The sequence below is a fragment of the Kogia breviceps genome, chromosome 15 (assembly GCF_026419965.1).
Source record: "Kogia breviceps isolate mKogBre1 chromosome 15, mKogBre1 haplotype 1, whole genome shotgun sequence".
In the NCBI taxonomy this organism is placed as follows: Eukaryota; Metazoa; Chordata; class Mammalia; order Artiodactyla; family Physeteridae; genus Kogia; species Kogia breviceps.
Genome location: NC_081324.1, coordinates 51,945,340 through 51,970,564, shown reverse-complemented (window position 1 = coordinate 51,970,564; position 25,225 = coordinate 51,945,340). Strand labels below are relative to the sequence as shown.

Here is a 25,225-nt window from a genome sequence, read left to right as displayed (position 1 = left end):
TCTACCTGAAGCACTGTGGGAGCCATCGCCAGCTCTTGGGGTGCACTTCTTCCTCTGCGCCCCCCTAATCCCCCCGGCCTTCCCGGACCAGCTGGGGCGCTCAGAGGAAGCTCAGAGCGCCGGGCCTCGGGTTCCTGGGGGTGGCTTTGAAAATGTGCCGCTCCCCGGGGCCCCGGGGGTGTTGTCCCCAAGGCCAAAGCCGATGCGTTGGGAAAACTGCAAACTGGAACAGTCAGGCAACCTGGCATTCTGTCTGAATAAACTCCACGGGTCAAACAGTTTTGTTTTATTTCTGTTAACTGACAAGAGAAACAAGACCAGCCTAAAAAACCAGAAAACAACTTTTGACCCTGCAAAAGAGCAAACAATGACCTCCCTGCCCCCACCTTTGTTTTAAGCAATGTTCAAATCTGATTGGGAACCTGGAGGGTAAAATGCCTTGTCCTTTGTCGAGACTGAGAACTCGCACGTTGTGGAGTTGGTCTGCGTCCCGCCGATTACCTCTGTCTCAGCCGTGCCGGGGCCAGCGCACCCTCTCCCCGCTGCTGCGGATTGGCGGCAAAAGCCGGTCCCTGGGGGTCAACTATTGTCCAAGGAAATTCACACGGTCACCCACGTAATTGCAAATATAAGAAACACACACACAGCAGGCATCAGGTTCGCGCCGGGGGCTCGGTCTCCTCGGGGCTCAGGCTTGGAGGCCGTTAACAGCCCGGACTCCAACTCAGCCAAAGGATTTATTTATTTGTTAACTTGTCTTCATTAGAAATCACCTCACTGAGATATGAATTTTTAAAAAGAAAACTTTGCTTTTGAGAGTAAACCTCAGAAATATTTAAGAACAGTTGGACTCAAAGGAAATCAAATGCCCACAACCTTTCTGTAACGGATTACAAAGGAGCTTCTGCAAAACTCAGTCTACGTAAAAATTTGATCGGAACTCACGTAAAAAACAAAAGAAAGGCATTGGAAGCCCTGGTCGGAGTTAAGTGGACGGCGGACGCCGGGTTATCTGCTTTGGTCGACGCATTCGATCGAACTCAGGTTAAATTTTAAAGCCCCTGGATCCTGCTCCAGTCGTCAGTCTCCGTTCCAGAGTTTTCTACCTTCAGTCTTTTCGGAATTGCGGCCACGCTGAAACTGGGAGCCGCCGCAGTGATTGGGGGAGGCAAAGAGGAATGTAATAAAAGTGACTAAATTGAATGAGAACGGTTTATGGACCTTTTCGGTAGCAATTTAAAATTCAAAAGTGTTTAGCAGCCATTTACTAGGAAGAATGAAAAAAGAAAGAAAGAAAAAAAAAAAGAATCGCCGACTTCCTCGATTCCGCTCTTTCCTCCCCCGCTCTGCCAGGCCCAGTCCCCTTGTCCCCCGGGATTCACAGGTTCATAGCTCACAGTCGCATAGAGAGGAAACATACATTTAGCCAGGAGGTCTCACAATCTCTCGAAACCCTATTTTACTATGGCCCTAGCTACCCCGGCTCAACTCTGCTCAGGCTCCTCTCTCTTCCCCAACTGGAAACATACACACATACACACACACACACACACACACACACACACACACACACAGCCCAAACGCTTTCAGGCAGACTGACCTTTAGAAAATCATTTACTTCGATTTACCTTTAAAAAAAGTGTAAAAATCCATTGCCACAAAACAACTGCTCCTGCCCTAGTTAAAACTCTCTCTCGACAGTCTTCTAGGGTCACATCTGTCGGAAGAAATCCTTTTCGTGAGAGAAAGGGAGCGAGACATATATCACGGCTCCTGCCGCGGACGAACCTGCGGCCGCGCGACTCCTCGCTGACAGATTGGCGCTGATAACCCCGCGACGTTCATTTCCAGTCCCTTTGCTGGCTAAGGACCGTATCAGTTTGTACACAGTTGTGATAACCATTTGGAGGGAGTGAAGAAGGGGTGTGTATGTGAGGGTGGGGGTGGGGAAGCGGTTATTTCGCGCTGGGACCAGGGAAGGTGACCCCCTCCTCTTTCCAACGACTTATCTGAGACTTACCTGAAGTTCTCCAGGGAAACCTCAGAGCAAAAGGGACACCAAAACTGGGACAGCACCTCCGGGGGTGACCGGCGTGGAAACCCTTTTCCATTCTCCACACGTCATGGACTAACCTTTGCGTACACCATGACCCCCAAAGTTCCCGTAGTTTAGCTGGGGAGGGCTGACGTGAACCTCCCGAAACTTCCCAGGAATTTAGTACATTTCTAAAAAGCGGGGCAGAAATAGGGAGCTGGGCACTCGAGTTCCTTTTTTCCTAGATCACAGGAGACGAGACCCCCGACGGCCACCACGACCAGAGCCTCAGGGTCTCGAGAAGAGGTCGGGAAAGTTTAAGGTCGGTCACACACAACTGCGGAGCTAAAAGCTCATTTAATGTGCAGGGAGGAGCGGGGAAGGCCAGCGGAGGAAAGCACTTTCCCCCCTAATTCTGGGGGGCGCGCTGACCAAGGAGCTGGCGCGTCTCTCCCGCTGCAGTGCCTGCGTGGGGCTGTGCACGGTCAACTCCTCCAGCGCCACCGTCGCCCACCCCCACCCCCGCTTGAGCGCGCGTGTAACTGGGGGAGGAGGAATGGGTGTGGGTCGACAGCCAGGTCAGGCGTTCTGCCACCTCCGCCCCTCCCCCCGGCGTCCTCGGGATCGGCGCCCCCTGGATGGACTCGCCCCTACTCCCAGGATGGTGCTCGCGGCTTAGCCGACACCCGCAGGCTGCGCGGGGCTCATTGTCTGCCCGGGCGGCGCGCTCCCCTCCCCCCGCCGCCCGCCGTCTCCTCCCCACCCTCTTTTCTCTCCTCCCCTAGCTCCCTCCTCCTCCTCTTCCTCCTCCTCTTCACCTCCAGCGCCCAGCTGCTCGAAGAGCGCAGTTCCGACCCACAGCCTGGCACCCTTCGGCGAGCGCTGTTTGTTTAGGGCTCGGTGAGTCCAATCAGGAGCGCAGGCTGCAGTTTTCCGGCAGAGCAGTAAGAGGCGCCTCCTCTCTCCTTTTTATTCACCAGCAACACCGCGCAGACCCCGGACTCGCGCTCGCCTGCCGGCGCCCTCGGCCTCTCTCAGCGCTCTGGAGCCCCCTCCGCCACGGCTGTTCTCCATGCGCAGCGCCCACCCGAGGTTCGGCTGCTTCCTCTCTTGCTCGATCTCTCCTCTTTCCTCCTCTGCACCCCCCACCCGTCGCTGGCCCGTCGGCCTCGGCTCTCCGGCCCTCTGCGGGCCGCGATCGGCTCCGAGGATTTCTACCTTCTCCACTCCCAGCAGGCACCCAGGTTCCCGGGACACCGCGGACCGACTTCTGGTGTCTTTTCCTCTCCCCGAAGCGCTTATCTGCGCGCAGCCTTATCTCCGAGTTATCTTGGCGCAAAGGGGCGGGAGCCGGCAGTCTGGCGGGCAGAGACTTCTTTCTTGCTATCTAGTCCCGGTCTGTGTGTGGGTATTAATTTTAGTATGGTTATCTCCGATGAGCCCAGGCGATTTGGAAAAGCAGCCCCGAGAAGGCCAGTCCGGCTGTATTTCGCCTCCCTCCTCCACCCCCTCCTTGTCTCCCTGTCATTCTTCCTGCTCTCCCCTTTGGGGTGGCCTCGGCTCCGGGGCGGTCTCGCGTCCCCCCTTACATTTCCCCCTCCTTTTCTCTGCGCTCCGCTCCACCCCGCTACGTCCGATTCCGGAACGGTCTGGCCTTTCCACGGCTGGGGATAACCGCGGGGTGGGCCGGGGTGGTCTGGCCGGCGTGGCGCGGCCGGCGTGAGCGCACGCGCTGGCGGCTGCAGAGGCGAGCGGTGTCTAAGGTGTGCGGCGCCGCGGGGACGCGGGTTGGGCAGGAGACTCCGGCCCCGCACGCACCCCGAACTGCTTATGTCCCGAAGGTCCGAGACTGCGGTCTCCGCCCTGCGGCCCCACCTTCCAGGGCTGGGTTGCATTTCTCTTTGGGGCTCGCGTTCTGTCTCGTCAGCGCAGTCCGGGAAGCTCTGGGAAAGCCAGTATGGGAGAACGCGGCGGTTTCGTTTTCGGGAACAGGTTGCCTTCCCTGTGCTAATGATTTTCACGCGGGCAGCTCTCATATTGAGGCATTGCGGGCGAGCGACCCCCGTACGGAGGAATGATAAGGCAGCGCCAACACGCACGGCTACTAAAAAAGTTCCTTTGTGTTCCATCGGCCAGGAGGGAGCCACTTAGGGGCGGAAGGAAAACCTCGGCCAGCCTCGCAGTCACCCTTGGGGTCTGGCGCGCGCGCTGATGAAGGATGCTGCGGAGGGGGTGGGAGGGGAGGGCGAAGGGGCCCCGAGCCGTGCGGGTGAGGGAGAGCTGGTATCCGGGTCCTGGGAAGATCCTGTGGCGGCTGCGCAGGCCCCATGCCCCTCTCCTTACCCACCCCTTGAGCCCGGGGCAGAAACGGGATCTCTGAGGAATCTTATTAGCTAGAGAGGGGAGGGGAGGGGAGATGTTGTGCCTCCTGCACTTTGGATAACTCCTTTTTTATTTCTCCTCCCTACCCTGTCTCCCTCCCCATCCGGTCTCAGGAGCTAGAAGTCAGCTAGGAGCGGCGCCGGACCGTGGATGGCCTTGACTGACGGCGGCTGGTGCCTGCCGAAGCGCTTCGGGGCCGCGCCTGCGGACGCCAGCGACTCCGGAGCCTTTCCAGCGCGGGAGCCCTCTACGCCGCCTTCCCCCATCTCCTCCTCTTCTTCCTCCTGCTGCTCTCGCGGTGGGGAGCGCGGCCCCGGCGGCGCCAGCAACTGCAGGACACCGCAGCTCGACACGGAGGCGGCGGCGGGACCCACGGCCCGCTCGCTGCTGCTTAGTCCCTACGCCTCGCATCCCTTCGGGGCTCCCCACGGACCTTCGGCGCCGGGGATCTCTGGTCCCGGGAGCGCCCTGTCGAGCTGGGAGGACCTATTGCTCTTCACTGACCTCGACCAGGCCGCGACCGCCAGCAAGCTGCTGTGGTCCAGCCGCGGCGCCAAGCTGAGCCCTTTCGCCCCCGAGCAGCCCGAGGAGATGTACCAGACCCTCGCCGCCCTCTCCAGCCAGGGGCCCGCCGCTTACGACGGCGCGCCCGGCGGCTTCGTGCACTCGGCGGCCGCCGCGGCTGCGGCCGCGGCCGCGGCGAGCTCCCCAGTCTACGTTCCCACTACGCGCGTGGGCTCCATGCTGCCCGGCCTGCCGTACCTCCAGGGGGCCGGCGGCGGGCCCGCCAATCACGCGGGCGGCGCGGGCGCGCACCCCGGCTGGCCCCAGGCCTCCGCCGACAGCCCCCCATACGGCAGCGGAGGCGGCGCGGCGGCCGGCGGGGCGGCGGGGCCCGGCAGCGCCAGCTCCGCCGCGGCGCACGTTTCGGCGCGCTTCCCCTACTCGCCCAGCCCGCCCATGGCCAACGGCGCGGCTCGGGACCCGGGGGGCTACGCGGCGGCCGGCGGCGGGGGCGCAGGCGGCGTGAGCGGTGGAGGCGGCAGTCTGGCGGCTATGGGCGGCCGCGAGCACCAGTATGGCTCGCTGTCGGCCGCGCGGCCGCTGAACGGGACGTACCACCACCATCACCACCACCACCCGAGCGCTTACTCGCCCTACGTGGGTGCACCGCTGACGCCCGCCTGGCCCGCCGGACCCTTTGAGACCCCGGTGCTGCACAGCCTGCAGAGCCGCGCCGGAGCCCCGCTCCCTGTGCCGCGGGGCCCCAGCGCAGGTAAGGGTCGCGCCGCGGCCTGGGAGTCGGGGCGCGAGGGGGTGTGGAGTAGCTACTTGACTTGGGCCCTGTTTCCACGGCATTCCTGTCTGGGTGCCCGGAGTCTGGCCGCGTTGTTGTGGTGCTTCTGTTTTGAACGAGAGAGACTAGATGCGCAGATATGCCTCAGTGTCTGGGAGGAGGTCCAGGGACTTGATGGATAGTGCCTGGAGTGGGCAATTGGAAAAAATGAGCCCAGGAGGGAACGGACAGGGCCTGAACTTGGTCGCAGACTCCAGTTTGCGTGGGTGGAAGCGTGAGAGTCCATTTGGAGGGTAACTTTAGGAGCAGCGTGTTGGGCATACGATTCACCCTCTCCTTCAATACACACAGTCACACCCAATTCAACTCTCCCAAGGTCGGGAGTTGCATGTGTTTTCCTCAAGGAGAGTGTTTAAAGAGGTCCACGGTGGAAAAGGACCTAGTTGGCATCTCCCTGACCCTCAGTGAGAGGGAAAGAAGAGAGGGCAGCCTTGTGACTGTCCCGAGGGAAAGCTGGTGACGGGGCCCTTTTGCTTGGCATCAGCAGGCTGGTGGGGTGTCGGGCTGCTGCTCCCGCCTGCGCCCCCCAGGCTGGGACCAGGGGTCCAGGAGCACTCACACCTATTCTTCCTCCGGAGTCCAGGCCAACAATTTTTCACTTTCCAATCCCACTCATGCTTTCCATTCCAGTGTCTGGGGGCAGTTTGGGGTGAACTGGGAAATCACAATTGTCAAAATTCCTGCAAATGCCCGTCCTGCTCTTCAAGGACAAGGGAGGGTGTGAACTGTTGTCTGGCCTGACAGAGGCACGTTGGTTTCTTTCCTCAGCTTCAGCATTCTGGGTCCTTCTTCATGCTTTCAGAGGTCTCTCTTTGTATTTAACCTGTTTGATATAACCTGACAGTCTCCTAAGACAAAAAATGGGCTTTTTTGGCCGTTGTTACTTTGAGGGGAGCTGTGGGAGTCAAGAAGTGGCAAAGACAAGGAGGCACATCAGCCTAAGGTACCCTACCTGGCGCTCTCAGGCCCAAGGTCTGGGCTTTGCAGGAGAGTCCTTCACTTAGGGACAGCAAGTCTTTTAGGGACCCTAATTAGTGAGGGTCAAGTGAGGCAACTGCCAGCCTTGTGTTCAGAGACAGCCTGGGAATGCTAGTGGCCTGAAGGTGTGAAGGATCTTATTTGAATTGCCCTCTCTCAATAACATTGGGCTGAAAATTCCCTCTTCTCTCCTTGCAAAGCTGGTCCTGGAGACCATCTTTATGGTCTGTGTGTAGAGTGGGGCGGTGGGGAGGGCCCTGTTGAAGTTTGGAGACTTGAGAGCACAGAGTCCTGTCACCCTTCCTGCTGCGGGAGCAGAGAGACAGGGAGAAGGATCTTCAAAGGATGGAAGCGGGTGGTGGTTAGGCTATGAGGTTTCTGTCAGTCAGGAATCCAGCAGGGAATCCGAAAAGTTGTGTGAGCTGGGTAGGGGGCAGCTCTGCCTGCTTGGCGACGCACCTTAGCGTGACCTCCGTTTCCCTTTGCCCTCTTCCAGCATTACATAGGACAGAGAAGCGGTCCAAAAGACATAATCGAAGTCTTTGGATGTTTAAAGTAATTGTTTTTTTGAGAAAATCCTTTTAGAGGTGGTAGGGTGCAATTACAGACAGGTTGTAAGTTTTTCAATTTAAACAGCCTATCCTTTCACTAATTTTTTTCCCTTTCTGGGTAGAACACACACTGCAAAGTTAGAAAAATCTTGTGTAGACTCAGAGCATGTTTCAAAAAAAAGGAAAGGGGTTTGGGAACACCCAGCTTTTGCATAAAGAGTCTTTAAAGAAGGCAGGAAGCTGCTGAGAATAAGCCAGTCTGGGGGTGGGGGAGATGAATGACCCTAACTTTACTTGTCCATTACAGGTGTTCCCATGCTAGAGAGACCTCGACCCCCAGCACCTTTCCTCCCAGCTTCCTAACTGATTCTCTGCTTCTCCACTTTGATTTTTTTTTTTTAAACAAACCATTTTTGGTGGCACTCTTTTTCGATCAAATGGGCAGGGCTAAAACCTGAGCCCTGAGCTTTCTCAACCTGCACAGTGCGGGGTGGAGTAGGGGGCTGTTGTCTGGGAAACTGCTCCATTCACCTCTCCCTGGTGCTGGTGCTGGTGGGGAGTTTTGGGGGGTGAGTTCTGTGCCCTCCCAAGCTGCCGCTGAATTGGGTTCCATTCTCGGTCCTGGGATGACATTCGCTGGCCTTGTTCTTCTCCCGAGTCTGTCACTGCCCAGAGCCACCCAAAGCAGCCAGGTTAGGAGACAGAGGATGAATTGGGGGGAAATGGTGAGAGAGCTTCCAGCACAATCAGATTTCGTGATTTATAAAAATTAGCTTTTTCTTATTTTAGTTATAGGATTGCAGCTACTGAATGACGAGTGGGGAAAAGTGTGGAGGCAAAATGGGAGATGTAGATTTTACTTAATTAAAAATAAGCAAACTTCCTAAATTTTATTTATCCAAAGTAGACTTAAAGTTTTGTCTCTGGGTTTTCAGCTGACTAAAGGGATTTACCTGGGGCGTTCACACTGTCTTGTCCGGGGAGACTTTATTGTTCCCAGCCCGGGAGAAGGAGGCCAGGCATAGGGCTGGGTTCTCCAGGGAATGCCCCAATTCTCCATGGAGAGGGGCTCTGATAGGTAACATTTTAAAGTCAACAACAAAGACAAATACCTTGTTTAACTTCAGTGTCCTTGAAGTCCTGAGCATTTTACTGATTACCGTAGTCAATAGTAGCTTTTAGGGCGGAGAAGAATAAATCTTTGTGATGTGTTCTAAGTTGCAGTATCCCCATGACAACTTTGAACTCGAGTTATGTGGGAGGCTAGTTTCTTTTAAACTTATTTCTTGAGGAGGAAGGAGACTTGTTTTGCAGGGTAAATAATATTAATGGAATGAAAGATTTTTGTATGTTCAAATCCCGTTTAAATATCTTTACAAAAGTGGATGGTAGACACAAGCTGTAAACTGCTCGTGAATAGAAAGAGAAAGAATAGAAAGCCTTGCTAGCATACTCTTCAAATAAACTTTGAAGTGTAATGTTTATTCACTTTAAAAATTGATTCCAAAATGCTCCTTAAAGAAAGTAAAATTGTAACATTTAAATTTTCTATAATATAAGTAACTCTAGACTGGAGATATTTTAAAGTCTATTTAAAAAGTGCTTGATAAGAACCTATCTCATTTTAGATAATTATTCATATTTAACTGATTCAAGGGGAAGTAATACATGTTAAAACCATTCTTTAGAGTAAATTAGCAGGTTTAGGTTAATTGTGAACTCCGGAAAACTAACCAAGTAGCCAAATGACGAATATAATTTAAATAGATGACGAAAGTTGAAATTTTAGTGCAGGAAAATAGGAAAAAATTTATTTAGTATTGGGACAGACCTAGTAATTTTCTGAATTGGTAAAGCATCAACCATTTGTAGACGTTTTGTAGATTGAAGCAATAAGACCCACTTTGAAATCATAATATTTTAGTATGTGGTCCTTGTGGCATGAAAATCAAGCTTAACATTTATCTCTGTGTTTATTCATCTTTTAGTGTTTTCCCCGCCCCCTGAGGAGACCTGAGTCATTTCTAATTAATTGGCAAAAGTGCCCAAGAACAGTATTTCTAATTTCACTTGTCTATTTTTTACTGAGGAAAAGGAAGAGTAGTAGATACAGCAAATACCTTCAAAAAGTTAACTTGAGATAGAAGTAAAGAAGACAGCCTCACTTTGTCCGGGGATATTTGTGGGTTAGGGCAGGGTGTCAGTGATCACTGTTAATATTGTAAGGCTTGCTGGGGTTTGGCAAGTGGTATATTGTAATTATGATGGATTTCAGTTTTGAAAAGCTTGGGAACAGCCGGAAAGAAGGGGTCAGAGGACCCAACTCGACCTCCCCACGGCTCAACTCTGAGGTCCTTGGAGACAGGAGGCAGAAGATTCAGGCCGGGCTTCCAGCTCTGTCTCCGACTGCCCTGGGGTTTGCACTGGGCGCGCCCAGGGGTGCAGAAGTATTGGACAAAGTGTTGGTCAACAGGTCGATCGCGATGACATCAACAGCCGGCTCCCGGCCGGGCCGCCGAGCAGAAAGCCCGGTGGGGAAGGCCAGCACTGCGGCTCGGGGTGCTGGGGTGTCGGGGAGGCCCGCGGAGACGGACGGACGGACGGACCGGCGGGCGGGCGGGACCTCACCGGCTTCTCGTCCCCGCAGACCTGCTGGAGGACCTACCTGAGAGCCGCGAGTGCGTGAACTGCGGCTCCATCCAGACGCCACTGTGGCGGCGAGACGGCACCGGCCACTACTTGTGCAACGCCTGCGGCCTCTACAGCAAGATGAACGGCCTCAGCCGGCCCCTCATCAAGCCGCAGAAGCGCGTGGTGAGTGCGAGCGCCGCCCTCCCCTGCGGCCCGGCCCCAGGCGGCGCTCTTCCCCTGGGGCCTGGGTCTCCCCGCCCGGCCCCGCCCGGCCGCACCTGTCCCCGCGGGGGCACCCGGGGCGGCCGAGAGCCGGCCCGAGCGGTACGCCCGGTTCTCCGGTCGTTTGAGCGCCCACGAGCGCAGATCCCGAAACCTGAGACCGGGGAACGGAGGCAGCCCCCCCCCCGCCACCAAATTTACACAAGGAGAGTGACATCCTTAAATGGAAAAAAAAAAAAAGGTGTAGTATGCTACCATCTTTTAAAAGTACCAAAACTCCCTATATTTACAAATCTTTAGATGTACTTGTAAATGCACTGAAGTAGTTTTGGAAGGAGATACAAGGAATGAGTAATGTTAGTAACCTCCAGGAAGAAAAACTGAGACTACAGCCCCAGGTCAGGTGAAGGAAGGAGATTTTTTTTCACTGTGGTCTCTTTGGTCTCGTTTGGAGTTTATTCTTGAAAAAAATCATGCTTCTTTGTAACATGGCCCCTCAAATGGATATGACAACAGCGAACCCACAGTCCCTTTCTCCCCACAGCCTCATCCTCCTGGACCCCTTTGACTCTGTCCCTTTTACCTCTGGGCACCTTCCACCTCTTCTCGGAGCCAGACTAGTTTTAGCTCCAAATTCCATCCGTCTTTTGGACTGTCCTTGAGTCGGGTGAAAAATTTATTTACTCTAACCTTTGTTATTTTGAAATGTGGCTGTTCAGAGAACTACATAGAACTTGAGAAGAAAATGCAGTCTGCATGGTTTTTTGCAAGTAGAGGATTTTCACCATCCTGACACATTTCACTATGTTTTATTAAAGTGTGGGAATTCTGATTTTCTTCAGGGATCAAGCTCTTATTGTCTTGTGTGTTGTTAAGAAGGAAAGGGTATTTACTGCTGTAGTGATTGGAGAAAATAAATGAAAGCTTTCACAAGCCCCACCGTAAGGCTAACATTTGTTTAGCCAAGCACTCATACTCTAATACCTTTTAAAGTAAAATATTTTACAGTTAGATGCCAGACATCTTAAGTATCCAAGTAATTTATTTAATTGTTATACTCTAATTAGCAGGAACAAATGCTACACATGTTGTTTGTGTTAAATAGATTAGAGTGAAATTGCATCACAATGTAAGTCTGACACCTTAAAGAGAAGCAATTAGTTTTATGGTTGTTTTGTTTTTAATGCATTTAAAATAAAGTGGCCGAGGTTAATTTAATGAGTGTATGTGCCTTAAACTTGTTACAGTCTCCCACAGCTTAAAACTTTTCTTCAAAGGGCATCCTTAACTTCAGTGCCTGACTCCCTGTGGTTTTCATTTTTCTTACATGCATCATATTTAAAAAGAAAAAGTACTGCCGGAAAATATTCCAAGGAAGTTCCTTGTTTTCATGTATTAGCCAATGTATGAACAATGAAACTGATTATTATTTTTTTGGAAAGGCGCATTGAGCTGAGTCCAGAAGGTAACATTTTCTCAAGATTGAGCAAAAAACTGGCAGAATTTAGGTTCTAGTGGCATTTTAAATTTGATCTAGTAACATCCATATTTAGATGGCAGCATTAGTTTTGTGCACTTACCAGTAAAAATAACTGTTAGCAGGGAAAAAAAAAACACCCAGTTTTTAACATCTCTGAATCTATTAGTTTTCCTTCTTTGTAGCAGGTGTCTTGGCAGTGAGCAAGGTCAGCCAATGTGCTTGGTAAATGTGTTATAAATGATACCAATTGAAGGGTGTGTCTATCAATTAGTTCTCTTTGTGGGCTTCTTATTTATTGTTTTGCTGGATCTAGTTAGTTCTCAGAATGTTGAACCCAAGTTTGTTTAGCTAGCAGTACAGAACCAATCACTGAATTTGAACTTGTAATACATTGCAAAATAAGAGATTTATGGTGTCACTTGAATTCCTTGTCAGTGATGAATATAGCTGAGATCACTTGTTACAGGAACTTTTATAACCCACTCACCTTCATTTCACATGTTTATGGGGACTGGCTTCACTTATGATCTGCAGTTGACAGTCATAAAGTTCTTTGTTATAATGGCAAATTCTGATAACAAGTTTGCCTCACATTGGCTCCAAATTCCACTGGAAACTGTCATAAATGACCTGTTTATAAAATGAAACTTCCTGTCCCTAGTTTACTGATTTCACATTTATGAAGAGAAAGGACTGCTCTTCTGGGAAATTATTTTCTTTTAACCATAAAGAAAAAAAAAAAAAGCCCTGATGTGTAAGATTTTATGTTTTCATCATTTTAACAAGCAATTTCCCAAACAGTTCTGTCAGCCAAACATTCATTTCAACCAAAAGACAAATTGATTCTTCCTTAGCACCGATTTCTTAAAAAGGTGGCAGTACTAAAAGGCTTCCCAGTGTCTCTTTGGTTTTACAACTTGTCTGTAAAGAGTATGCTACAGCAATACAACAGGATGTGAGTTATAAAAGCAAAATTCAATTTTAGCTTTTAAATTTGCCAATGAAGATTTTTGGAACTCTCTGTCTTTTAATCTGAATATTCACTGCATGCTCAGTCTGTGTTTTTGTTGTCCATTCTTTATAACTTCTTTTCTTAAATTAATCATCATGGCCAACTTCCCTAATTCTGTATCTTTCAACTTGCTTTGGTCCCTGGATTTTCCCCATAGCTTTTTTTTTTTTTAAACTGAATTCACAGCAGGTTTTTAGTTGCCTATCTAGGTAATTTAAAACCAAACTTAGATTTTTGTCATTCTAGGCAGGAACTTATACTAGCTTAAATAGCCCCTCTTTATAATTCACACATAATAATTTGGAGGAAATAAATTCCATATAAGGATGTTATGGGTATAAAGGGAACATAGAAATCAGAGTGGCAGACTGTTGGCCTCTTCTGATAAATTTAACCCTTTGTATGAACAATAGTTGAGTACTATATTGACAGGCTAAATAAAATATAGCAGCATCACCATATATAAGACAATGTCAGCACTAACACAGTGTTGTAAAATTTGCTAATTCTTTGTAAAATGGATAATACAAAAATTCACGCAATATGCAATCATGATGATAATTAATGAGATGTATTAAAATATATTTCTTTCCAAAACTTTTGTACATTTTCCAAAATCCATTTCTGTGAATGTATATGGGCCCTTCTGCAGTTTCTGGTTTATTCCTCTGCACATGTCTGAGAAATAGATCGATATCTCAGTTTTCAGGTGAAGCAGAGACTCCCCAAAGCCACTTAACATGATGGCAGGTGGTTTGTGACTGCATTTCTTTCTTTTTTTAAAAAAAATAAATTTATTTATTTTATTTATTTATTTTTGGCTGCATTGGGTCTTTGTTGCTGCAGGCGGGCTTTCTCTAGTTGTGTTGAGCGGGGGCTACTCTTCGTTGCGGGGCGCGGGCTTCTCATTGCCATGGCTTCTCTTGTTGCAGAGCACGGGCTCTAGGCACACAGGCTTCAGTAGCTGTGGCTCGCGGGCTCTAGAGCGCAGGCTCAGTAGCTGTGGAGCACGGGCTTAGTTGCTCCACGGCATGTGAGATCTTCCCGGACCAGGGCTTGAACCCGTGTCCCCGGCACTGGCAGGCGGATTCTTAACCACTGTGCCACCGGGGAAGTCCCCTAGAACATCTTTTAAGAAGAGAAAAAAATCTAGAAGTTTCTTCTCAATTTCCTCATTTGGGACCAGGTCTGCCAGAGCCTCTGACAGTACACACAGATAGAAAACATTTCTTGTCCAGGAAGCTTGGTTTCCCTTGTGCGAGCAGAATTCCAGAGGAGGGGGCACAGAGAAACTCATTTCTTTACTCTTGTGTCTCAGCCGGTTTACAACAGTGAGTGCAGGCATTGGCCAGCATTGTGACTGCTTTAATCTATGCTAATGGGCTGGAGCAAATCAATCTTATGTATTGGATGGAGCACACTTTGGTCCAGGAAGGTCAACCTAATTACACGTCAAGGTTTTTTTCTCAAGGGACCTCTTATTTATAATAACCAGGTACATGCTTATTGATGGCAGGGACGTGATACATTGATGTATGTAGCATATGCATAAAAATCACATAACTATACACTTACATTCTTGTGCTGCTTTCTAGCCTTCCTCCCGCCGGCTTGGATTGTCCTGTGCCAACTGTCACACCACAACCACCACTTTGTGGCGCAGAAACGCCGAGGGTGAACCTGTGTGCAATGCTTGTGGACTCTACATGAAACTCCATGGGGTGCGCCACCTACTCTGCTCATGTGTATACACGTTCAGTGTCTTGTTTGTACATAGTTTCAGTTTAAAAAATCAGCAAAGGAGAGGGCATAAAAGTGAAAAATCTGATTTTCTGTATGTACCTCTGTGACTTGAGGGTGCTGTTAATTATAATAGAAACTTTTATCTTACTAGTAAGAAACAAAAAATACTGCCAAATAAACTGTCACACAAATCCATAGTAAGACATCCCAATTTTAGAAATACTAAAATGTGGGAAAGTGCATTTTGGAATTGATAAGATGGTAGTAAGCTTTAAAAAAAAAAGCTGTAAAGTCGAAGTATAGTTGATTTATAATGTTCTTGTTAGTTTCAGGTGTACAGCACAGTGATTCAGTGATACATATGTGTGTGTATAATATATATATTATATACGTATATATGTATTCTTTTTTCAGATTCTTTTCCCTCATAGGTTATTACAAAATATTGAGTATACTTCCCTGTGCTATACAGTAGGTCCTTGTTGGTTATCTATTTTGTATATAATAGTGTGTATATGTTAAAAAACTGTACACTTAAAGAGAAAAACCATGGAACCAACTAGAAATTCACACTAACTAGTTTATAGCTTAAAAAATGTGAATGCAATCAAATACATTTATACAAAAGAGGAATTGCTATATTTGATAGCTATAGTTAGATTCTACATTTTAAGGATAGTGCAAGATATTATATGTCAATTTTAAAAAGAAAATTATCTTTGTTATATGTAGGGAGAAGAATACATGATCTCTCTGAAATAAAAATATTTATTTTTATTGTATGTATTCAGTGTTTTTACACTGAATGTATTCAGTGTTTTTACTCTGTAATTGAAGTTGTTTAAAACAATAAACATTAAGTTGAAGGAGTAAGTTCTCCCTGGCAAATCACCCTCCCTACTTTTTTTTCTGGAGGAATCTCTGCATTTGATGGGGAAAGTGTAGTCTTTGTGCGGTTCAAATCTACGAAGTGTATGTAAAAATTGGATTGACATTTATTGCCAAGTTCTTTTAAATGAGGGCTTTCAGTACTGAGGTTGGGTCTTTAGTTAGTTTGGTTTTTCTTCAATATATTATTTATTAAACTCATGGCCTATGTGAACAATTTTTTAGGTGCCTCGACCACTTGCTATGAAAAAAGAGGGAATTCAAACGAGGAAACGAAAACCTAAGAACATAAATAAGTCAAAAGCTTGCTCTGGTAAATATAACAAAATACTATTTGACTGTCAAGTATTTGCCAAACTTAGCAGAGTATATGTATATTTATGAGGTTAATTTTGACTGTTTCAGGTAATAGCAATAATTCTGTTCCCATGACTCCAACTTCCACCTCTTCTAACTCAGATGACTGCAGCAAAAATACTTCCCCTACGACACAACCGACAGCCTCAGGGGTAAGTGTTAAAACAGTATAGACTCCTTCTAAGCTACTGGGTTGCTCTCCCGGTGTATTATCTCAAATTTTATCTTATCTGGTAGTACAATAATCTAAACCAACAGTTCAATTTTGTTAGCTGATACCTAAGAATAGTTTTTAGAGGAAATTACATTTAAATGTCAACAAAATGACAAACTTAAGTACTTTACAAACCTCTTAATTAAGATCGACATCCCTTTTTTATGGTTAAATTAACCCAAGTAAAGGCAAGAAGTTTTGGTTTGAAGTGCTTTAAATTGTTTTATTTCCAGGTTTTTATCTGAGTTTATATATATATATGTATATGTATATACATTTCTAATGTATATACTACATGTATTATGTATTTCTAATGTAGATCAGGAAAAGTACCAGCTCAGTGGTTTTATATATCCCAGTGCCCATGGCATTTAAATTGCTTTTGCTTATCAACTCCAGCCTTCTTTCTTCTCTTCCTTCTTTACATTAAAAAAAAAAATCATCTACCCAAAGCAAAGCTCATCACAATGAGTCATGTGATGTGCTGCTGTATTCGCAGATCTTCACCTAACAGTCCTCTCCTGGGCTGGGCAGCCTTTGCCATCTTCTAATGCACCTTGATTGTACCCAGGCTTATTTCAGCCTGGTGATCAGCCTGTGAGCAGTTCAGTTTGTTTGTGATTTCGCGCCCCTGAGGACAAGGGTGCCTGGGTCTTTGTGAAGATCACAGACTTCGTTTCAGTAAAGCTGTAATTGAAAGTCAGTTTTTTCTCAAATGACGAGCACTTTCCCACCCTAATGTTTCCCAAATTTACCTGGAATGCCCTTTAAAGATGACCGGGCCGCACCCTGGTCCTCAGAGGTCCAGGGCCCGACCTGTGCGGCAGCATTTCACAGCCCCGGGTGAGGATTACACTGAGACTGGTTTAGGACGAAACATTAGCATTAAAATTCCTACTTAGTAATTCTTTTCTACATTTAATTTTGCTTTATTTGGGGTACTTTGAAATACTACAGATTCCTGGGCTCCACCCTGGATTTTCTGAGTCAGCGTCTCTGGGGGTGGGGCTTGGAAATTTGTGTTTTTGAACAATCGCCACAGGTGAAATTGAAACTACTGCCCTTGAGGTGTCTTTGAACCAGGAACCACGGAGCTGGTATTTTTACTGGCTTAAACAAACAAAAATTAAACATTAAGAAAAAGTTGTTAACTGCTTAAAGGTATATTTGATATTTTTCTTTGACTGCTCCAATTCAAACTCTTTTGGACTCTTTTTCTTTAATGAACAAGAAGTTTGTTCAGAGTTTCCAAAGGGAAAAAGGCTTTTTGCTGTTTTTGTTTGTTGCAGACACATATTCTTAAAGAACGTTTCTAGCCTTTATAAAGATGAACTCTGGTGAATGACTTTTTTTAAAGGAGGGTAAGATGTAACTTCAAGGGTCTAAAGTGGAAAATAGAAGTTGTGAGGCAATGAAAAGGTCAATATTATTTTAAAATATCCTTTATTGTGCCCTAAGTCCTCAGAAGCAATTACGCAGCTTAAATCAGGTGAAAGGATGTTCTGGTTTTCTGAAGCATTGAGGGATCAGCTAGGGTTTCAGCCTCAGTATCTGTCTCTCCTGGCTAAAAAGTGGACTACTGCCAGCTCCAACTCACTTTTGTTGGTGCTACAGTCCAAGCTTAGCATGGCAAAAGCTAAATTTGAATGATAAATGTCACAGAAATAGAGATATTTGCCCAACAATGGGCTTTGGAACCTTAGTGGGCGGAGTCTGTTTTGCCCTTGTGGTTTTGTGATGTAAAATTTCAAAATTGGCTATTTGCAAGTCCAATCAATTTTGCCCTCCAGGGGAGGAACAGTGCAAAGGCAGTGACAGGGTCAGGCCCGGACTTGTCTGGAAGAAGGACCTCGGGAGTCCAGCAGCTAGTCCCACGGCAGCTTTGGTGTCCCTGCATGTGTCTCTCACTTGGGACCCAGCATGCCAGGGCGGCTCGTCGGCCAGTGCCATCGGATGAAAGGCTCAGTTTTCTACCAGAGGCCAGGAGGCAAAGCAATTTTAGTATTAAAAATATATATTTTAAAAAGTACTTTAGAGATTGGGGGAGTTGGAGAGCAATTCCTTACAAGGTCTTTTGATGCACGCCCCCCATCACTCCCGGAGCCCGGGCAGCCTCTGTGGCAACCAGTGGTGTGAGCTGCAGACCGGGGGGGTGGGCAGTTCTCCAAGCCCAGGTGGCCTCAGAAGTGCTTCCTGACAGCTTTTCCCGAAGCTGGAGGGGTGAGGTCAGGGCTTGGCGGGGGAGGGGAGGTTGGTTGGGGGGGTTGGGGGACAGGATCGCCCATCATCCCCTCCTCCCTCCAGGGACCCGCCCTTCCTGGCCTGGGCTGGCACTGGGCTCGTGGGTTTTCTCCGGATGGCCAGCCCATCACGGAGTCTCCCAGCATCGGTGCCTTCCTGATGTGGGTGTTGACTACCCGGCAAAAGCCAGTAGACTGGCTGCCTTGGGAAACTGTCCCCTCCAAGGATAATTGTAGCAGGCTCAGTGGTTTCCCCAGGAGTGCCAGTGTGTGTCCGTTGGTCCCTGGACACTTTTCAGACCCTCCTGGGCCGGCTGGTTTTTCGTGCGCGTGGCTAGCGTGGCAGCGGCGGTGCCGTGAAGAGCCTGCTGGAGCCGTTATCTGTGAGCAACTGGCAGAAGCATTTGTGAAAGGCGTGTGTGTAGACAAAGAAGTGACATTTTCCCATTTTGGTCCCAGTTTATCACATTGGAGGGCAGCTGGCGTTGTGAATGACTGCTTTATAGGATTTTGTGAGCGCTGTGGGTGAGGGGGCTGTTATTATATCCACACAGCAAGGTTGGGTCCTTCTTCGGCTTGGCATTTAAAACCTCCAGTGATGATGGGTCTGCCCCGTGGGTCTCCAGTGGCCCCTGTGACTGACGGGGTGGAAATTAGTCCTGCAGGGCTGTCCTCATTTAATAGGGACTCAGCCAAGCTACAAAACAAAGGACCATCGTAGGCATACTCCCAGTGGAACAAGGAAACGGGCCACATGCTCTACTTAGAGATATAAGTGGCAACATACCTGCTCCTCCACCTTTCCTTAATGACTGTGATTTAAAGCACAGAGACCGTTGCAGGACCGTATCAGACTTGCTGTTTTAGTTCCCCTCTGAGAAGTCGGCTGTAGATCACCAGTAGGCATTCTTAGAGGACTTCTTTTTAAGTTCTGATGTCCCTGCATGTGGGCATATTCAGTGGTGGTACTATTGTGACCTGGCACCTGAGCAAGCCTGGCTGGAGCTGAGTATTCTGGAGCACACAAAAAGCATTTTTGCACTGCTCTGAAGCCTCATTTTGTTGACTTTGTGGCATGTTTTAGCTTTATGTACGTGTTGCTCCTTTGTGTTTTAACTAGACCTCTGTCTAATTTCTTCTGATGGTCATCAGGTTGCTGACCTGCTCCCTTATGACTCAGTTTCTCTGTTGCAGGCTGTGCAGGTGTGGTGTGTAAGTTTTGGAGGTGGAGGGAGGGCAGTTTGTCTCCTGTATGAGAACAGGAAGACCCGTTGCTGCTGTCAGGCAGCCTGGTATTAAAATAGCCCCTGTCTTGTTCCTTTGGAATTCTTTTTAAAAATTATTGCAATAAATGATTTATTTGCTTTCATTTATATAATATTTACTATTCATTAGACCTTATTATTTTTCATTTTTCTTTTCCTTATTTTCTCTGTATTAAAATTTTTTAAAAAATTATTTATTTTGGGGGGCCTTGCCATGTGGCATGTGGGATCTTCCCTGACCAGGGGTCGAACCCGTGACCCCCTGCGTTCGGAGTGAGGAGTCTTAACCACTCGACCACCAGGGAAGTCCTATCAGAATTTTATAATCAGTTTCTTGTATGGAATTCTTTGTGTTTGTTAAGAAATGTGTTGAACTTAATTTTTGATACAGTTGATTAATTTTGTGACTTTTGAACTTAAAGATAAATTTCCTCCAAATGGTTCGTTTTTTCATTCAGTCTGAAAAAGTCATTCATTTCTTTATCTGTAGATTTACTGAAAAATGTTTATTTAGTTGACCTAAACAGACATCAGATTTTCTTTGGCATTTATAGTCTCTGTGGATTGTAAGAATATTTAAATTTTTCATTGAATTCCATTTATTGACTGAGTTATGTTTTATGTTTGTTGTTATTAGGAGGCAAATATGGTAACATTCTATTTCAGCAATTCCCAAATAAGATTTAATAAGTAGTCTCTATATATTCTATCCCTCTTAGGACTTGTAACTAAAAATTTGTAAAACTGGAGGATACTTTACATATATACATGCATATATAAAATGCATATGTATATTGTATATATGTATGTAACATATAATATACAAAAACTTTATAACTCATCCCCCAATTTATAAAGTTATCTCTTAATTTTCCTTGGGACAGGAAGGATTAATTTGATAAAGTGAGCAATAAAACAATGGCTGAGGATTAAAAAAAATCACTGAACATATTTTGCCTGCCTACAAGTAGTTCTGTAGATAATTATTTAACAAAAATTAAAGCCTACTTAAGTTTATATTAAAACTGCAAATATAATGTTGAAGTCATCATTAAACATATAATGTTGAAATAAATGGAGATGAACTCTATCTGCCTAGCCCTTGCCTTACGGTCATTGTTCCATTTAAGAAGCACTGTGCTACGGGATGCCCTGTTTTCAGTGTAGTAAAACAAGGTCTTGGACATCAGATTGTTGGTAACGTGGTGGTCCTGGGGACACGTGTGTATAGACAGATCTTCCTGCTGCTCAGCTTTGAAAGTGTTTTAAATGAGCAACAAAGTTGGGAGTCGAAAGTAGGGAGCCATGAATTCTGACCGCAGGGTTGGAAATGGCTTCTCAGAGGAGAGGAAGTTTGAATTAGTTGTGTAGGATTTTTGTGGGGGAACAATCGGGATGGAGGTTTCCAGGAAGAAGAAGAGCATGGTAACTATGATGCTTCAGGGACATAGTTTTAGGAATTCAGTGTGGCTGGAGTGTAGGGTAGAAAACGCCAAAGGCAGGGGCTGAGATGGATAAATTAGGTGGAAGGCAGATATTTAAAACTGTTTCAAGTCAATTTTAAGTCAGCCTTAAGTAGGGTCCACACTATGTTCATTTCTAAATGATGGACTTTCTCTAACACCCACTATGGTGTTTCTGTCCAAAAATGTGTTGTTATACTCCAACAATTAAAACATCCTTAACTGGGCGCATTTTGATAATTGATGTAAACAAATGTTAGCATGCTTGTTTGTACATTTTACAAGCAGGGTTTCTTTTCACAGTTAATAAGGAAAACTACCTCCTTGGAGCTGGTGACGTGTCCTGACCTGAGGGGCTCCTTGGGGCAAGATGGTTTCAGGGTGGCTGCCAGGTGACCCCTTCCAAATGGAGATGTGTTAAGGATGGTGTGTCTAAGTGTAATTCATTTCCTCACTTTGTGGTTTGTTGTTGGTGACAGACAACTTCCACAGAGAGAGAGGCAGGCATCCTTAGACTGAGACAAGGACCACATCTCAGATTCCTCTCTGGCTGGTTCTCTGCCTTTGGGTGGGCCTTGCCCATGTTTGGTCAGTTTCTCAGTGTTGAATAGGTATCTTCATTCCTGCCTCATTTATCCTTCTGGGATGCTCTATGCCTAGCGGGACCCATTTCCCTACTGCAGTCAGTCCTAGGTAATAGCTTTATTCAATGACCTTGTCAGAAGTAATACCTCTGAGCTGCATGGTGCTAAATCTCATGCTAGAAGTAGTTTGAAAGAGTTAAGTGCTTAAGTAGCTGAGGGGCAGTGATTTAGGGACTGACATTTGTTGGGATATCTACATGTTTTTATAAGGCCTTCTGAAGAAAGGTTAGGTACTTGGCAGGTTAATATTTTATATTCTTTTTATAGATTTTATTTTATATGTTAATATTTGCATCCTGTGATGAAAATTGGAAAACATTGCTTGAGTCATGTAGCTTATTTCTTTATTAGCAAGTTTATATTCCACTGTCTTTTTCTTTGAGTAGCTGAATCAGTTTGGATTTACTTGACACTATGATTGGTCACAAAATAATAACTTCTGTTATTATTAACTGTTTCTGTAGTAGTTAAATACTTGAAAGGAATATTCATGAAGGACCCGCATACAGTATGAGTTGCTTTCACGCAGGGGAACTTGAGTGTGAAGAAGAGAGATTCAAGAGGCTGCTTGAGTGGGGACCAAAGTTCCTGCTTAACTCTTTTTATTTTTTTAAAAGATACATTTATTTATTTATTTATTTACCTATCTATCTATTTATTTATTTATTTATTTATGTCTGTATTGGGTCTTCGTTGCTGAATGCGGGTTTTTCTCTAGTTGCGGCGAGCGGGGGCTACTCTTCATTGCGGTGCACGGGCTTCTCTTGTTGTGGAGCACAGGCTCTAGGTGCACGGGCTTCAGTAGTTGGGGCACGCGGGCTCAGTAGTTGTGGCTCACGGGCTCTAGAGTGCAGGGTCAGTAGTTGTGGCGCACGGGCCCAGTTGCTCCGCGGAATGTGGGATCTTCCTGGACCAGGGCTCAAACCTGTGTCCCCTGCATTGGCAAGCGGATTCCTAACCACTGCGCTACCAGGGAAGTCCCCCTGCTTAACTATTACCTTGAATGTTCCATGCTCGCCTTTAGGGTACTTGAGAGTCAGGCCTTAGTGGATTAATTACCATACGGTTGCTTTGGGGGAGTTTCCTCTCTTTCTCGTACTTTCTCATAAGATTGTGGATGCAGGAAGGCAGGAAACTAACTTCTGTCAAGTACCTTTTAAGTGCCAGATGTTTTATGTACCCTTTCTCTTTTATTCCCAATTATCACTGTACAAATGAAGTGTTTTTATTTACGTTTTCCATTTGGGGGAGTGAGACCCAGTAATAGGCCCAAGGTTATGTATCAGGTTAAGAGGCAGGGCTTGGGTTTGGATGCAGGTCTGGCAGAGGCAGAGTCAGTGTTTTTACTCCTATGGCATACTGGATTAATATGCGATAGTATATGTGCTGCTGAAGCCTTTAGAGAGAAGAAATAACATGTTCTTAAAGAAATCTGACTAATTTTGGTTAGTAACTTCAGCATCAAGTACAGCTAGGAAAATAGCACTAGAGAAGTGATTTTCTCATGACCAAATACACAAGGCACATTGTATAAATTTTCTTGTTAAACATTATACTTATCAATAAAATGTATTATAATTCTAAGGCTTTGTTAGTTGTGTAATAGAAAAAAAAAAGTAGTAAAACTTACTGTTGTTGATGTGCATGTGATGGTAAAAATTCTCCCTTAAAATATGAAATACTTTAAGATCGCGGTATTAAAATCCTTCCGATGGTGTGATTTAAACATACACAGTGAGTGCCAAGTTAGTTGGAACTTTTAGAATGTCCAAATTGCCTTCAATTTAATTTTTACAAAATCATTAAAAAAGCATTTCTTAAGAGGCAAGTGTCCATTTTCCCCCCAGAGTTTATAGTCCAAGATACTTTTTTCTAAATGAATAAAAAGAGTTAAAAAGGCATTAATCTCCCACGAGGGTCGGCGAGAGAGTTGCACTTAGGTATTATTATTGCCTCATTTATAAACCAGGATCCGGAGTGACTCCGTAAGGTCATAAGACAAGCCTGCGTTGCAGCCGGGGCTGGAGCCGATGTCTCCCACCTCTCCCAGGGAGTTGGCAGTCATCACAGTTATTAATATCCCACTCGCCACTTGCTGCTAGCCATGAACATAAATATTTTGTTGGCATTTTATCTTCATGCTCCTTACGTGCCAGGCTCCCTTTCTTTTCTTCTTTCACAGACCCTTCTAATAACTCACTCACGTTCCTGTCTGACCACATTGGCCTTCGCTGTGAAAGTCACACGTCACCCTGGCAGGGAATGTGAAAGCATGTGGAGTTTGCATACTTTCACTTTGATCTGAAGGCCTTTTCTAGACTTTCCTCTTTTTTTTTTTTTTTTTTCCTTGTGTGCGTGTGCGCGTGCGTGTGTCATGGGGAAGATGGTGATTAGAAATACATTTACTACATTAATATGACAATGTCCCTGTATGTATATTAGGAAACAGTAAAACTGTATTGCTCTTTAAATAGTTTATAACATATATGTCCACCCAGTTTATCACAGGACTGTGGTTTGTTTAATAACTGACTCATTATCACAATCTGAAAGCCAGAATACTAGGTAAAGAATAAGTGTGGGCTGCCTTTTCATATGGCCTCAAGTTAGAAGTCTTCATCTCAGAACACAACTTTTCTTTGCAGATTACAGATGCTTTGCAGTTTTTTTTTCCCCCGCCTCTAGAAGAATATACAAAAATTGTCACAAAACATGAAATAATGTTACGGAAAACACGGCCAAATTTAAGAAATCTGGCTTGGGATACTCTGAAATGTTATTGCACTAAATGAATCTTCGAAGAAAATGAATTCCTTTACTGGAACAAAAAGTAATTTATTATGCATTTCATGGGTGTCTGCCAAAAGAGTTACTAGCAATATGAAGATCTAATGGATATGAATTAAATACAATCTGTTAACTCTGTGTTTAGACCTATTTGTTAATTTTCTCTGAAACTTTAATAATTAAAAAAAGCATCTCCAAAGATAGGTGTTGACATATGTGATCATTTGTGATTCAGCTACCTATCATATCAGGGCCAGTACTCAAAAGAGTTTGTGAGCCAGAGCAAAAAGAAATTATTTTATTGACCTCAGATTTTAAGAAAGCTTTGAACAAATAACAGGTATGGATTTTATTGTCATGTTGGAGTCTTTTGAGTGAACAATTCCAAGTCATTATCTGATGATATTTAAATGATAATTTACTTGGTGTACTGTCCCTTTTGGTAGCTGTTAGCATGGCATGGTTTCACCAGAGCTGGTGCACACACTCCAGAATCATATTTATATCCTATTAAACGTGAAATACTTTCAATTTAAAGCTCTCATTACGGTTAGTAGCTTGATTCATGGTGAAGCCTGAATATGGTCTGAAGTTTATCCTGGGGGTTCACGGATTAGCAGCTGGAAGGAAGCAGTCAGGCAACCAAGCGCTAGCTCCAGCTCTGTGTGTGACTATAGCAAACTGCCAAGGTTTTCCTCCTTCAACTAAAGGGGAAGAGTAATTCCTACCATCTGGTCCTTAGGAGTGTAGTGTAGCATAAGTGGGAGATGCCTGCAGACCACTTTGAAGCTCAAGAAGAATAGCACTATTTAAATATGACCTTGGAAGTTAATAGCGATGTGCTTTATTTGCATGGCATTTTTTTCATCCCAAGACATTAGACATAAATGTCATTCCTTTTCTTGATGGGGGGGAATTTAGAGATGTAAAGCTATTGTGTTAACAAAGTAACCATGTTTAAATACTTTTATTTCCC

The 25,225-nt window shown here is 46.0% G+C and overlaps 1 protein-coding gene and 1 long non-coding RNA gene across 4 annotated transcripts in view; one reads left to right on the top strand and one right to left on the bottom strand.

Annotated features, from left to right (window-relative positions):
- LOC136792647 (uncharacterized) overlaps positions 1 to 2,137 on the bottom strand; it is a 61,116-nt gene extending 58,979 nt beyond the window's left edge. Inside the window, exon 1 of the long non-coding RNA XR_010836736.1 lies at positions 2,021 to 2,137. This is a non-coding gene — a long non-coding RNA (uncharacterized lncRNA). The remainder of the gene's footprint in view (positions 1 to 2,020) is intronic.
- A 722-nt stretch (positions 2,138 to 2,859) lies between these two features.
- Positions 2,860 to 25,225, top strand: part of GATA6 (GATA binding protein 6) — a 29,737-nt gene continuing 7,371 nt past the window's right edge. Inside the window, exons 1-6 of one of the 3 annotated variants that reach the window (XM_059039480.2) lie at positions 2,860 to 3,127; positions 4,531 to 5,693; positions 9,951 to 10,117; positions 14,244 to 14,369; positions 15,505 to 15,592; positions 15,685 to 15,788. In XM_059039480.2, the coding sequence (XP_058895463.1) occupies positions 4,568 to 5,693; positions 9,951 to 10,117; positions 14,244 to 14,369; positions 15,505 to 15,592; positions 15,685 to 15,788 (1,611 nt within the window). In that variant the 5' untranslated portion in view covers positions 2,860 to 3,127; positions 4,531 to 4,567. Of the gene's footprint in view, positions 3,128 to 3,370; positions 3,799 to 3,993; positions 4,028 to 4,530; positions 5,694 to 9,950; positions 10,118 to 14,243; positions 14,370 to 15,504; positions 15,593 to 15,684; positions 15,789 to 25,225 lie in introns of those variants that run through there. The other 2 variants (XM_067014896.1, XM_067014897.1) reach the window with 2 other exon arrangements.